We start from the raw sequence: 14,499 nt of genomic DNA, 5'->3' as shown, positions 1-14,499 counted from the left end.
AGAAGCATAGCTACTAAGACATGTTTTGTGGTTTTTCTTTTGTAGAAAGTCCTTCATGGTATTAATAGAAGTTGAATAAAAATTGTAAAGAAACATTGAGAACTATCCTAGCCTCTCCCCCTTTTCCCAAGGATCCCACTTGCTAGTAGTCTATTAAAGAAAATTCAACAAAATACAGTATAACTTATCTTTTTTAAGAATAAACACATATACGCAAATATCCTATGAGAAAAATAGCAGTGAAACTTTACTGAAAAGTAAAAATGCAAAGAAAAGTCCCTTACCCTCAATGTGAAAAATGTCACAATCAATGTGACAAACATTGTTAACACAACATTAGAAATTAGATAAAAGCTTTAAGAAAAATACGGAGAAGCTGTTTAATCACATGTAAAAATAACAGTAAAATTTAAGAAAGTTAAACATATTGACAAAATTTAGGTGAAAAAGACACAAGCTAATTTGTTGGTTTGTTTCTTGCTCATATCAGTAAGCTATTAGAATTTGTCTGAAAATGAAGGTTGAATGTATTATACAGAAGTATATGTATAAAGGTAATTGCTATATTAAAAATACAAACATTCCTCCATATATAAAAGAAGAGAGAACCCAAGAGTGATGTAGAACAGAAATTTACAGAGACAATCTATAGAAACAAGGCCTTCACAGACAATATGATGTCAATAAAAACTTATCTTTCAATAATCACTGTCAACATGAATGGCTTAAATGCTCCCATAAAATGGCACAGTGTTGGATAAAACAACTATACCCATCCATATGCTGTCTACCAGAAACATATTTGGAACCTAGATACATCCAGACTGAAAGTGAAGGGATGGAGAAGCATCTTTCATGCCAACAGGCCTCAAAAGAAAACTGAGTAGAGATTCTCATATCAGATGAATTAGATATTAAGCTAAAGACTGTAGTCAGAGATATAGAAGGACACTACATCATTCTTAAAGGGTCTATCCAACAAGAAGATCTAACAATTGTAAATATTTATGCCCCCAATATGGGAGCAGCCAACTACATAAACCTATTGTTAGCCAAAATAAAGATAAATATTGAGGGTGCCGGTGATGCTGCGTGGCCCCGCGTGGACTTCTTCTACATCTCTCTAATGCCCGCCCCTGGTCCCAAGCCCATGGAGCCCGCGCGAGACTACCCGCTGTTCGGGGGCGCCTTCTCCGCCGCTCTCCCTCCCGGGGCCCTTGACGTGAGCGACCTCCGACCGGTCCCGGACAACCAGGAAGTTTTCTGCCACCGCGTGACGGACCAGAGCCTGATCGTGGAACTTCTGGAGCTGCAGGCCCACGTGCAGGGAGAGGAGGCTACGCGGTACCACTTTGAGGACGTGGGCGGGGTGCAGGGGGCTAGGGCTATGCAGGTGGACAATGCGCAGCCCCTCCTTTTGGAGAACCTGGCTCTGAGGAACTGCTGTCAAGAAGCCTGGGTCCTGTCTGGCAAGCAGCAGGTAGCTAAAGAAAACCACCAGGTAGCAAAGGATGTGACAGTGCACCAGGCTTTGCTGCGGCTGCCCCAGTACCAGACTGATCTTCTGCTCACCTTCAATGATCCCCCCCCTGACCATAGGTTGTCTCTTGGTCCTGAAAATCTGTCACTTCCACCCTGGAGCCTGGGTGACTTTGAACAGCTGGTGACCAGTCTGACCCTTCATGACCCCAACATCTTTGGTCCCCAATAAAGATGCTGAAACACTGCATGAAGTTGCTCTAGCACATGGGGACCTCATTCTACAAGGGAAACAAGGGGTTGGATATTTACCCCTAATTCCTTCCCTGTGCATAAACATGAGACACCTCCTGTCTGCAGAAATAAACTCGCTTTATAATCAAGAAAAAAAAAAAAGATAAATATTGGTATGAATACATTAATTGTAGGGGATCACTCTCAGTAATGACAGATCATCCAAGCAGAAAATCAGTAAATAAATAAAGAAGATCTTTCAATGACACATTGGACCAGATAGACCTCATAAATATATACAGAATATTCCACCATAAAACAACAGTATACTCATTCTCCTTGAGCACACATGGAACTTTCTCCAGAATAGACCATATACTGGGTCACAAATCAGGCCTCAATTGATACCAAAAGATTGAGATCATTCTTTGTATATTCTCCGACCACAATGCTTTGAAACTGAAACTCAACCACAAGAAAAAGTTTGGAAGGAATTCAAACACTTGAAAGCTAGAGATCATCCTGCTCAAGAATGTTTGGATCAACCAAGAAATCAAAGAAGAACTTGAACAATTCATGGAAACCAATGAAAATAAAGACACATCAGTCCAAAACCTATGGGATACAGCAGAAGCAGTCCTAAAGAGGAGGTACATAGCCATCCAAGCCTCACTCAAAAAAACTGAAAATTCCAGAATACACAAGCTCTCTTTATACCTTAAAGAACTGGTAACTCAGCAACAAGTTAAACCAACCCCACACACAAGAAGGGAAATAATCAAGATTAGAGCAGAGATCAATGAGTTAGAAACTAGAGATAGTGGAACACATCAATGAAACTAGAAGCTCTTTTTTTGAAAGAATTAATAAGATCAATAAACCACTGGCCAAACTAATCCAAAAGAAGAGAGGACCCAAATTAATAAAATTATGAATGAAAGGGGAGATATCATGATTAACACCAAGGAAATAGGAACAATCATCAGAAATCATTATCAACAGCTATATGCCAATAAGTTAAGCAGCCTAGAAAAAATGGATCTATTCCTGGAAACCTATAAACTTCCAAGACAGAAACAGGAAGAAATTGACAACCTGAATATACCAATGTCTAGTAACAAGATTGAAGCAATGATCAAAAAACTCACAAAAAACAAGAGCCCAGGACCTGACAGATTCCCTGGGGAATTCTACCAAACATTCAAAGAAGAAATAATATTTATCCTCCTGAAACTGTTTCAAAAAATAGAAACAGAAGGAAAACTTCCAGACTCTTTTCATGAAGCCAGAATTGCCCTGAATCCTAAGCCAGGCAAAAACCCCATAGAAGGAAGAATTTCAGACCAATATCCTTGATGAATATGGATGCCTAGATTCTCAATAAGATCCTAGCTAATGGAATCCAACAGTACATTAAAAAGATTATCCACCATACCAGGTGGGATTCATCCCTGGGATGTAAGGGTGGTTCAATATTCATAAATTAACCAATGTGATAGAAGAAATCAATAAGAGAAGAGAGAAGAACCACATGGTCTCTCAATTGATGCAGAAAAAGCATTTGACAAAATACAGCATCCATTCCGATTAAAACTCTTCAAAGTATTAGGATAGAGGGAACATTCCTCAACTTCATAAAATTTCTCTATGAAAAACCCATAGCAAATATCATTCTCAATGGGAAAAAGCTGACTGCCTTCCCTTTGAGATCAGGAAAATGACAATACCCACTCTCACCACTGTTTTTCAGCATAGTACTAGAAGTCCTAGCGACAGCAATCAGACAACAAAAAGAAATGAAAAGTATTCAAATTGGCAAAGAAGAAGCCAAACTCTCTCTCTTCACATATACATCACACTTTATATGGAAAACCCAAAGACTCCACCCCCACACTACTAGAACTCATACAGCAATTCAGTAATGTGGCAGGATACAAAATCAATGCACAGAAATCAGTTGCTTCTTATACACTAACAATGAAAATACAGAAAGGGAAATTGGAGAATCAGTTCCACTTATTATAGCACCAAGAACCATAAGATACCTTGGAATAAACTTAACCAAAGAGGGAAAGGATCTTTACTCAAGGAACTACAGAACTCTCATGAAAGAAACTGAAGAAGACACAAAAAGAAGAGCATTCCATGCTCATGGACTGGTAGAATAAACATTGTTAAAATGTCTATACTTCCCAGAGCAATCTATACTTTCAATGTCATCCCAATCAAAATTCCACAGGCATATTTCAAAGAGCTGGAACAAACAATCCTAAAATTTGTACAGAACCAGAAAAGACCCCAAATTTCTAAGGAAATGTTGAAAAAGAAAAACAAAACTGGGGGCATCATGTTGCCTGATTTCAAGCTTTACTACAAAGCTGTGATCACCAAGACAGCATGGTACTGGCACAAAAACAGACACATAGACCAGTGGAACAGAGTAGAGGGCCCAGATATGGACTGGCAACTCTATGGCCAAATAATCTTCAATAAAGCAGGAAAAAAATCTAGTGGAAAAAAACAAAGTCTCTTCAATAAATGGTGCTGGGAAGAAGAATGAATATGTATAGAAGAATGAAACTTGACCATTCTCTTATACCAGACAGAAAGATAAACTTGAAATGGATAAAAGACCTCAAAGTGAGGCAGGAATCTATCAAAATCCTAGAGGAGAACATAGGCTGTAACCTCTGACATTGGCCACAGCAACTTCTTTCAAGACATGTCTCCAAAGGCAAAGGAAACAAAACAAAAAAATGAACTTTTGGGACTCCATCAAGATCAAAAGCTTCTGCACAGCAAAGGAAACAGTCAACAAAACAAAGAGGCAACCCACAGAATGGGAGAAGAGATTTGCAAATGACACTACCGACAAAAGTCTGATATCCAAGATCTATAAAGAACTCTTCAAACTCAGCACTCAAAGAACAGGTAATCACATCAAAAAATGGGCAGAAGACATGAACAGACACTTCTCCAAAGAAGACATACAAAGGGCTAACAGACACATGAAAAAATGTCCATCCTTAGCCATCAGGGAGATTCAAATCAAAACCATATTGAGATACTACTTTACACCAGTTAGAATGGCCAAAATCAAGAAGACGGTAAACAACATGTGTTGGAAAGGATTCTTACACTATTGGTGGGAATGCAAGTTGGTGTAGCCACTTTCGAAAACAGTGTGGAGATTACTCAAGAAATTAAAAATAGAGCTATCCTATGACCCTGCAATTGCACTACTGGGTATTTACCCCAAAGATAGAGGTGTAGTGAAAAGAAGGGCGATGTGTACCCCAATGTTCATAGCAGCAATGACCACAATCGCTAAACTGTGGAAAGAGCAAAGATGCCCTCAACAGATGAATGGATAAAGAAGATATGGTCCATATATAAAATGGAATATTACGCCTCCATCAGAAAGGAAGAATACCCAACTTTTGTATCAACATGCATGGGGCTGGAAGAGATTATACTGAGTGAAATAAGTCAACTAGAGAGAGTCAATTATCATATGGTTTCATTTACTTGTGGAGCATAAGGGATAACATGGAGAACATTAGGAGAAGGGAATGAAAAGTGAATTGGGGGAAATCAGAAGGGGAGTTGAAACATAAGAGACTGTGGACTCTGAGAAACAAACTGAGGGTTTTGGAGGGGAAGGGGGTGAGGGTTTAGGTGAGCCTGGTGGTGGGTATAATGGAGGGCACGTATTACATGAAGCACTGTGTGTGGTGCATAAACAATGAATCTTGGAATACTGGAAAAATAAAATTAAATAAAAAAAGGTTCCTAGGGGCACCTGGGTGGCTCAGTGGGTTAAAGCCTCTGCCTTCGGCTCATGATCCCAGGGTCCTGGGATCGAGCCCCGCATCGGGCTCTCTGCTCGGCGGGGAACCTGCTTCCTCCTCTCTCTGCCTGCCTTTCTGCCTACTTGTGATCTCTGTCTGCAAATAAATAAAATCTTAAAAAAAAAGATTCCTAAATATAAGAGTTACAATAATTAAACTTATGAAAGTATTTAGAATCATTTATAAGAGGCACACAAATTCCTAGTGCTTTGAGATTTTTTTTTATGAACTCAGATGAGTCAAAATTTAAAATTAACCTCATGTTCCATGACTAAGGCTATTAGAAAATGGGTTCTCTTCTACATTGCTTCAGAGAGTGCAAAAATGTTATAAATGCTAGGAAGGTAATTTATTTATTATCTAATATCTATCAAGATTTAAAAAAATTCATTTTGGTCCAACAATTCCATTTCTTGGATCCTATCTTATTGGTCTTCTTGCATACATACAAAATGTTATGTGCACAGTCCTCCTCACTGAAGTAGTGATTATAATAAAAAAAATTAGAAACAGCCCAAATGCCCATCTATAAGGGACTAGTTAAATAAAGTGTTATCCAGGGGCACCTGGGTGGCTCAGTGGGTTAAGCAGCTGCCTTCGGCTCAGGTCATGATCCCAGGGTCCTGGGATCGAGTCCCGCATCGGGCTCTCTGCTCAGCAGGGAGCCTGCTTCCCTCTCTCTCTCTCTCTCTGCCTGCCTCTCCGTCTACTTGTGATGTCTCTCTGTCAAATAAATTAAAAAAATAAATAAATAAATAAAGTGTTATCCACACAGTGAAATACAATACAAATGTGAAAAAAAAATCGGATAGATCTATTCTGTAAATATGGAAATATTGTCAATTTAAGAAAAGGAAGAAAAGGAAAAAAGATCCATTGGGGATGGATAAAAATTGGGCATATGGAAATGGAGAATAATAAGACTTATCTATGTGTGTTTTTTCTAATGTTTAAATTTTAAGTTGTTGAATGTATTATCCATTCAGTTAATGGCATTTTATACACACACACACACACACACACACACACACACACACACAGAACCTACAAATGGTTAGTATATGGCATAAATACAACAACGAATCAGACACAGGTACAGGGCTGCTCTGGATTTCAGGATGCTTAAATTTTAGTCAGAAAATTTGGCATATAAAACTTGTCTTTTAAATCTTAATTTCTTCCCACTGCTAATTAAAATAATTTTAAGTTCATATAATACATATGTCCCATAGTTCTCCTATTGGGCTATTAGTCTAATTTTTAAATAAACCATACATAATCATACATAACAACATAAGACTAAATCATACTGCAGGGACTGGAGACTTCAAAGCAGTATTTTGAGAGTTTGTTCCCAAAATAAAGCTATAAATTTTCCAAAGTATGCTTTATGAGGTTAAATAAAATTCTGTAGAAACTTGAAAAGGAGATGATTTCTAGTTATCAATTAGGAAATAAAATCTGTATTAGAAAAACACACTTGAGTACTTATTGAAGCCTCAATTCCTAGAGACAATTACATCCACCTGATTTGATTTTACTGAAGTCAGAACTATTGCCGTGATTTCTAACGCATCATTACAGGACACAATTAATGCACAGAACTCCACCCTTAGTTTCTATTGAGCAGAAAATGCTATATGGGGGAGTAATCCATACTGGAAAATATTACACTGATATATCGTTCAGGGAAACTCTCATGTCATTTGATTAGATGAAAAGGTAATATTCATGATTTCCTTTACAAGGAAAAAGCAGAAGATGTTTGAAATGATGTTTTATATTTTAACTAGGAATAGATCTTAAAATGAATATATAAAGAAACCTCTCATGTATGCAGAAAATCAGATTTGTAATAAAATGAATAACTCAATAGGAATGTCACTCAAGAAAATAGAAATTTTCCAGCACCTTGAATGGTTCCTGTGAAACAACTTACTCTCCTGATTTACATCACTTTCTTATAATATATATAACTATTTTGCCTGCTAAAACATTATATTTGTTAATTCTCACTGTGTGTGCTTTCCTGCATTTTTATTATTTTCCTAATAATTACATTTAAATATGCTTTAATCCACAAAATTTGGTGGATTAGCTATAGCTATAGCTATTAGCTATAGCTAACTCATTTTCAATATTGTATAGTATTCCACTACAATAAATATCTCAAAGTTTTTACCACATTATATATAGTATATTTAAAAAGTAAATAAACATTAGTATTTTTACATATTTGTACTGTTATGAGTAATGCTTAAAGGAAATGTTTTATATACTTAGGAATAGAAAGGTAAGTGCTAGGTTATATTTTATATTTATAATAATTGTTTTAATATTTATTTTTTCTTATATTAATGCAGCATCTCCAGTTTTGTTTAATGTTTTCCTTGTAAAAAATTTTTTTTAAATTTTTATCAGCAACTAGCTCATTCAATAATGATGGCAAATCAAAACAGATTATTCATCACCAACACACCTATCCTTAAAGAAAACCAAAAGCAGAAAGAAAATGATCCTAGATATAACCAAAGAAATAGAGGAAGGAAAGAGGAGTAGAGAGAGAATAAATAGAAATTATTATCTGGTATAAAAAAAGTACTATTATTATTTTCTAGGTTAAAGTGTATATAGAATTTAAAAATATTTTATTATGAAAACAATCATGAAAGTTATAGAAAACATGAATGGGATTAAATATATCTAATTTCTGTCATTATTGGAGGAGGACAAAGAGAAATAACTTGCCTTAGACCTGAATATGATAATGACACTTACCAAATCTCTGCTGTGGTTCTCCACAATATAACATTTTCTATGGCACCTGGGTGGATCAGATGGTTAAGCGTCTGCCTTCTGCTCAGGTCATGATCTCCAGTCCTGGGATTGAGCTCCATGTCCCGTTCCTGGCTTAGTAAAGAGTCTGCTTCTCTGTCTCCATCTGTCTCTCTCCCTGCTTGTGCTCTCTCTCTCTCACAAATGAATAAAATCTTTTAAAAAAATTAAATAAAATTTATGATGACACAAATGTTATATATTTGCACTGTTCAGTACTATTGCCCGGCCACAAAGAGTACTTGAAATGTGGCTTGTGTGCTAATTTTAAATTTTATTCAATTTTTAAAATTTAACTGTAACCAGACCTATGTAGCTAGTGGCTATCATAGTACATAACAAAGCTCTAGGGTAGTAATTTAAATAAGAGAAAAATTAATAATTAATTAGTGAATATAGAAAAAGTGGTCAAAAGCAAATATTTAATTAAATCAGAAACATAAGAAAGTAGCAAAATATTATTGGATATGAATTTTTTGAGAGAAATTTTAGTTTCTGTCAGTTACCTTGGTATTGTTTTAAATTAAAATACTGTTTTAGGGGCGCCTGGGTGGCTCAGTGGGTTAAGCCGCTGCCTTTGGCTGAGGTCATGATCCCAGGTCCTGGGTTCAAGCCCCACATCGGGCTTTCTGCTCAGCAGGGAGCCTGCTTCCTCCTCTCTCTCTGCCTGCCTCTCTGCCTACTTGTGATTTCTCTCTGTCAAATAAATAAATAAAATCTTTAAAAAAAATACTGTTTTAAAGTTTTTGTGAAAATAGAAGTTTGAATTTCATTGTAAAGTCATGGGACATCCATAGTTATGAATTCTCAGTGGAAATATATAACATTTTCTCCTTCTCGAGTGCAACTTTGAGATAGGAAAGTCTCTTAATGTTGTGTTTTTCTCAGCAGGATTCTACATCACCCCTTATGTTGCAGCTGGAGCTTCTGAATTTTCTATGAAAAGTTCCACTTTGGTTATATCTAAGACATCATCTCTTACCTACAATCCTTAATTCAGTGCATGCATTCTCTGACTCGAGATTTGGTAGACATCTGCAGTGGTAAAGTCATCTTTGGCACTAGCTAGCTCATAAAATGTCTAGTTTCACCTTTTCTTTGATTCTGAATTTCATGCCAGTTCAGAGATGCATTTTTATTACTTTCCTAATTACTCAGAATATTAGCTATTTTGGTTTGGATGGACTTCTAATTTCCTACCACCTCATGCTGTCTCAAAATACAGGATGATATGTGCTCTGTGACATTTTAACCAAAGTGACAACAGTTTATTCTTGGCTTTATCATTTATCACTAATTGTGCTATTTTGAAATTGTAAAATTCTACACTATTACTACTGAAAGAAAAAAATATTTATTCTGGAAATAATATAAAATTTAAGTCTTATATTTCCCATTTTCTATTAAGCATATTGTGAGAACAAGAGAGTAAGTCTAAAATGACAATCAAGTAACCTAGTTCTGAAGATTTATAAAATGTATAATGACTCCAGTGTATGTTTCTCCCCCCAAAGGGAAGACAGAAATAGAAGGTAAATTAAGAAAAAACTTATGAAGTACCAAGTTTCAGCAAACGAAGGACCAGGTTACTTGGTAGGAATATTGAGGGGTTTTGGTTGGTTTGGTTGTTTTGTTTTCCATTGTTTTGGCCTTCCTATGGACCTTTTGCTATGTGAGCTATTTCCTCAATGACTCCATTTTTCCATGATAGAAATAAGATGTGTATACTAAGATAGTCTATCAATCATAAAAATCAATCAATCAGAAGCCAAGCCAATCTATTTTTTTTTAAGATTTTATTTATTTATTTGACAGACAGAGATCACAAGTAGGCAGAGAGAGAGGAGGAAGCAGGCTCCCCACTGAGCAGAGAGCCCGATGTGGGGCTCGATCCCAGGACCCTGAAATCATGACCTGAGCCAAAGGCAGAGGTTTTAACCCACTGAGCCACCCAAGTGCCCCGAAGCCAATCTTTCACTCACTGTACCTAATCTCTCTTTCCCAATAGAGAAACAATATTTGTAACCTTTTTCTGTTTTCTTCTGATAGGATGGGTAGGTTATTTTTAACCTATTGCATTGAAGAATTTAAATCTTGTGTCTTGAAGCTGCCTTTCGTATGCGGCCTAACCACTTCTGCTAGGAGTAAGACATATTAAACAGATTAACCTCATGATATTTGAAAAATAGAAATAAAATTAATAAAAGATTCTTAAAGAAAAAAAAATGTACAATGCTTTTTGAAAGAGCAATTTACAACCAAGAAAGCAACAATTTATTGAGAACGTAAAACCAAACAGTTATCACTTCACATGAACCAAATTCATAATAGCAGTATATGTTTGATAGTATAAACATTAATACTTAGACATTCAGATTTACAGAATATTCTAGTAAATTATCAAACATCTACAAGCATCTACTATTTTGTCTTTTTTCCTACGAATTTTATTAAATGTTATCCCTACAATTAATTTCAATCACAGAATCAATGAGTTTTGCAATGTGAAATAGTTGAAGGAAAATCCTGTGCATACACAGGATAGCACATTAGAGAGATATTTTCCAACTATCAAGCTTTGTGGCATAGACATGTTTAGTTACCTTCCCAGGTCTCCATTTCCTTGTGATGTAAAGACATGGAACTAATGACTGTTAATGCTAAGAATGCACCTTATACATAAGAAGTATTGGATCAAAATCTCTATTATGGGAAGAATATAGAATTTGCTGTCTAAAAGCACTGAATTTATATCCTGGCTATTTGGTCTTGTCTAGATAGCTGTGGTCTTCTTAACAATAAATGGAAAGCTTATATTTCCCTAACAGGTCTGTAGTGAGTAAGAAGTAGTATATCTAAGTTTCTAGCACTGCTCTTCACATAGATTATCAATAAATATTACCTCTTCTTCTTCCTCTACCCTTTTGCCATCCCATACCCAAAAACTCTGTCTTCGTTGACAAAATAACTGAGACCCAGTGAAGCCCTTTGATTTTCCCAGATTTAGGAGCTACTTGCAAGTGACTGGCTCTTAGCATTGTGGGTTCTTCACTGTTGCCAAGACACAAGGTGTTATACACCATTTGGCACTAATCATACATTATCCCAAATGTGCTGCTATTTTCTGCTCATCTCTGCATTGTGAATGTACTTTTTCCGAATCTTCACTATTTTGTATGGAGTCTTTGGAACCAAATCAGTTCCACTTTCTTTTTTGATTATAGAACAAAGAAGAGAAGGCTGACAAGAGATGGAAGGAATTTTTTTTCACATTTTTTCAAGGCAGCTTATCTCATTTTTACCTTACAACTTTAAAGATATAAAATACCACAAATCATGCTCTAAGTTAAAGTCGTATTTAGCTTATTATTTTAAATAATATTAAAATTAAAAAGTAATACTGTTTCTTTAAATGTCTGAGTCTTAACATTTTTGCAGCAGTTCTAAATGTCATTCTATTACATGTTAGAGCCAGTTTATTTTTAATTCCCAGGAGGAGTATATCTTTGGGTATATCTAAGTCTATAATAAAAGCCAATAAGATAATCAATTTTAATACATAGGAATTAGATTTATAGGCAACTGTTCAGAAACATATCTATTCAGCAAAATGAGATATGCCTCTCTGTTTGGATATGTAAGAACTAAATCCAAATAGAAAAAAGGAATATATATTTTTATATCTGGGCATCTAATTATTTTTTGAAATATTCTGAGAGAGAGTGAATTCAGTTCTTATTCAAAGTTTAGAGATAAGGGTTTGGATTAATGCTTATATATGCTAGACAAAGCAAAGAACTGAGTTAGTTAATTAGATACTCCAAATTGGAAAAGCACTATTTAGTAGAAGTTGTATGATTAATAAAAATTAGTTTTGGTTTTTACTATCTGGATATACATTACATTCCCCAACTCTAACACAGAGGTGTGCAATAATGATGTGTCCATGATATGAAGGGCCTATCAAACTTCACATTCTTTTCTGGAAAGGAAGTCTCAAGCCCCTTCCTAAAATTCTTTGCCTTCTTCCATGTGACCTTGACAGGCTAACAAAACTCTTGCCACATGAAGGGTTGCATGAGCCAGAGGCAAATAAGGATAAGATACTAGTAAGAGAAGTCTTCTCTGTGTAGTTCGGCTTCAGTATCACTCAAAATCTACCTTTTGTAATGGAGTATAAAATTCATGTGCAAACGCCATTTCACTCTTTGATTCTATGAATTTGACTCACAGAATAGAATGGTGGTTGAAACAATAGCCAATGGTAATATATTTTACACTTAAAAATGTGTTGAAAAGTAGATTTCATGTTAAGTGTTATTTTTTTTCTACAATATATTTTTTTAAATCATGTGAATAAAGAGAATATGGAAAAGATCAACTGGGAATAACAGATCCTTAGTTCTAAGTGTTGGGAGATTTGATCAAGATCACCAGAACAATACATGTCTCCTACAAAACATCAGTTTTGCCAAAAAAAAAAAAAAAATTCTATGTAGATTTGTGAGAGACTGAGACATCATTTGTTGTTGAATTTCTGTTTTTCACTGCTGTTGAGGTTCAGGTTTTAGTTTTCTATGTCTCCATCAACTCCTATTACGTATGCATATTGAGATCCTTTTACTTAAAATAGTTTCAATTAGTTATTACAATTAAAAAGTTTTAAATACTTATTTAAGAGTATCACCACTTCAGGATTTAAGTATTCAGTAAGCGTTATAAAAAATTGGACGAAGTGCAGATACTATCTGGAAAGCAGATAGTATTGTGTGTGTCTACACAGAGCCTTTGAATTCACACGCCTACCAACATCTACCTAGAATTTCTGGGTCTCCCAACTGAAATAAAATGTACATTTCACACTTCCAAAGTCCATTTTGGCCAGGTGTTCATTACATGTACAGGCAACTAAGACCAAAGAGTATAAAAATTGCTTTTAAGATGTATAATTTTATCGGGGCTATCAGTGAAGAACAGGTTTCAAAGATAAATTTTTTACTAAAGCCTCAGAGTGGTTATATTTTTGGCGAGAAAAATCCCCATGTTCTCTAGCTGTTGTGTATAACCTTATAATAAACTTCTAGAGCGTAAGACTCTTGAATCTGCTGTATTTTTCTGCCTAGAATACTTTGCAAATAGACCATAACATTATGATAGACTTATTTTCCTCACTTAGGTTCAGCCCCAAATATTATATTCTCTAATCAATCAAAGCAAAGCTGCCTGACTCCCTTCATGTTCACTCACTTTAGATTCCATATTACCACTGAATATACTTCCCAGAATTCAGCACTATTCAATAATTTGTTCGTGTGCTATAAGACATGTTAATTGCCTTGATTCCTCACTAGTTCATAGTTTTGTTAGCAAAACTCTCCTTTCTTGCTCATTACCGAATCCTAGCACTGCAAACAGCCTTTTCCATGTAGAAAGACTTCAATACACATTTTCAAGGATTGAATGTACCCAGATATTGCTAAGTGCTTCCCACAGACACTATTACTAGAAGATACAAAGTAGAAATTTGCAAAAAGGAATAATAAACTCACAACTCAATTAACAATTCAACTTAATAAATTAAAGATGTTGAATAATCCTAGAGTTTAAACAAACTATGTTCCACTTTTTTTTTTTTTTTAACCAGAAGTCCCACCCTTACTTTTTAACAGGACTCTATTTGGGGAAGTACTTATCCCTAAGAATTAGTGTTCATTGGGACATATTTTGTTCATTGTTAATGCAAGGTAACCTTGGTATGCCCCTTTCTTGAAATCTAGAAGAGATTAATTGATACAGAGGGAAAACTGGTGAGCTCTTTTATTCATCTAACATGTCATGTTGTAAAGTTTTAAATTGAATTTAATCCTCCTCCTGCTTTGTCTGAAACAATATATTCTGGGCTGCATATTAGGTCTCAAGCATGGAATTTAGTAGGATTAGGGTCCAGCAGAATTCAGTCAACATGAAATACATCAACCCTAAATATCTATTAATTGTCATGTCACCAAATTCACTGAGCACATTTAAGATAGCTCTATAAGATCTCAGTTTCTCAACACTGTATATTATTAACTATTCACTTATTTTTAATATATTTATT

The 14,499-nt window shown here is 35.4% G+C and overlaps 1 protein-coding gene across 1 annotated transcript; it reads left to right on the top strand.

Annotated features, from left to right (window-relative positions):
- The first annotated feature begins 1,085 nt into the window (after nt 1-1,085).
- On the top strand, nt 1,086-1,862 carry LOC125094336 (ran guanine nucleotide release factor-like). The gene has a single exon (XM_047719947.1). It carries the CDS (start codon nt 1,127-1,129, stop codon nt 1,709-1,711), a length of 585 nt encoding a protein of 194 aa, XP_047575903.1. The 5' UTR covers nt 1,086-1,126; the 3' UTR covers nt 1,712-1,862.
- The last annotated feature ends 12,637 nt before the right edge of the window (nt 1,863-14,499 follow it).

Source organism: Lutra lutra, chromosome 2 (assembly GCF_902655055.1).
Source record: "Lutra lutra chromosome 2, mLutLut1.2, whole genome shotgun sequence".
NCBI classification, from domain to species: Eukaryota; Metazoa; Chordata; class Mammalia; order Carnivora; family Mustelidae; genus Lutra; species Lutra lutra.
This window is presented reverse-complemented; position numbering and strand designations above follow the sequence as displayed.

Bases quoted from the DNA above. Each gene is read 5' to 3' on its own strand.
- LOC125094336 (XM_047719947.1), top strand. From the start codon at position 1,127: ATGCCCGCCCCTGGTCCCAAGCCCATGGAGCCCGCGCGAGACTACCCG.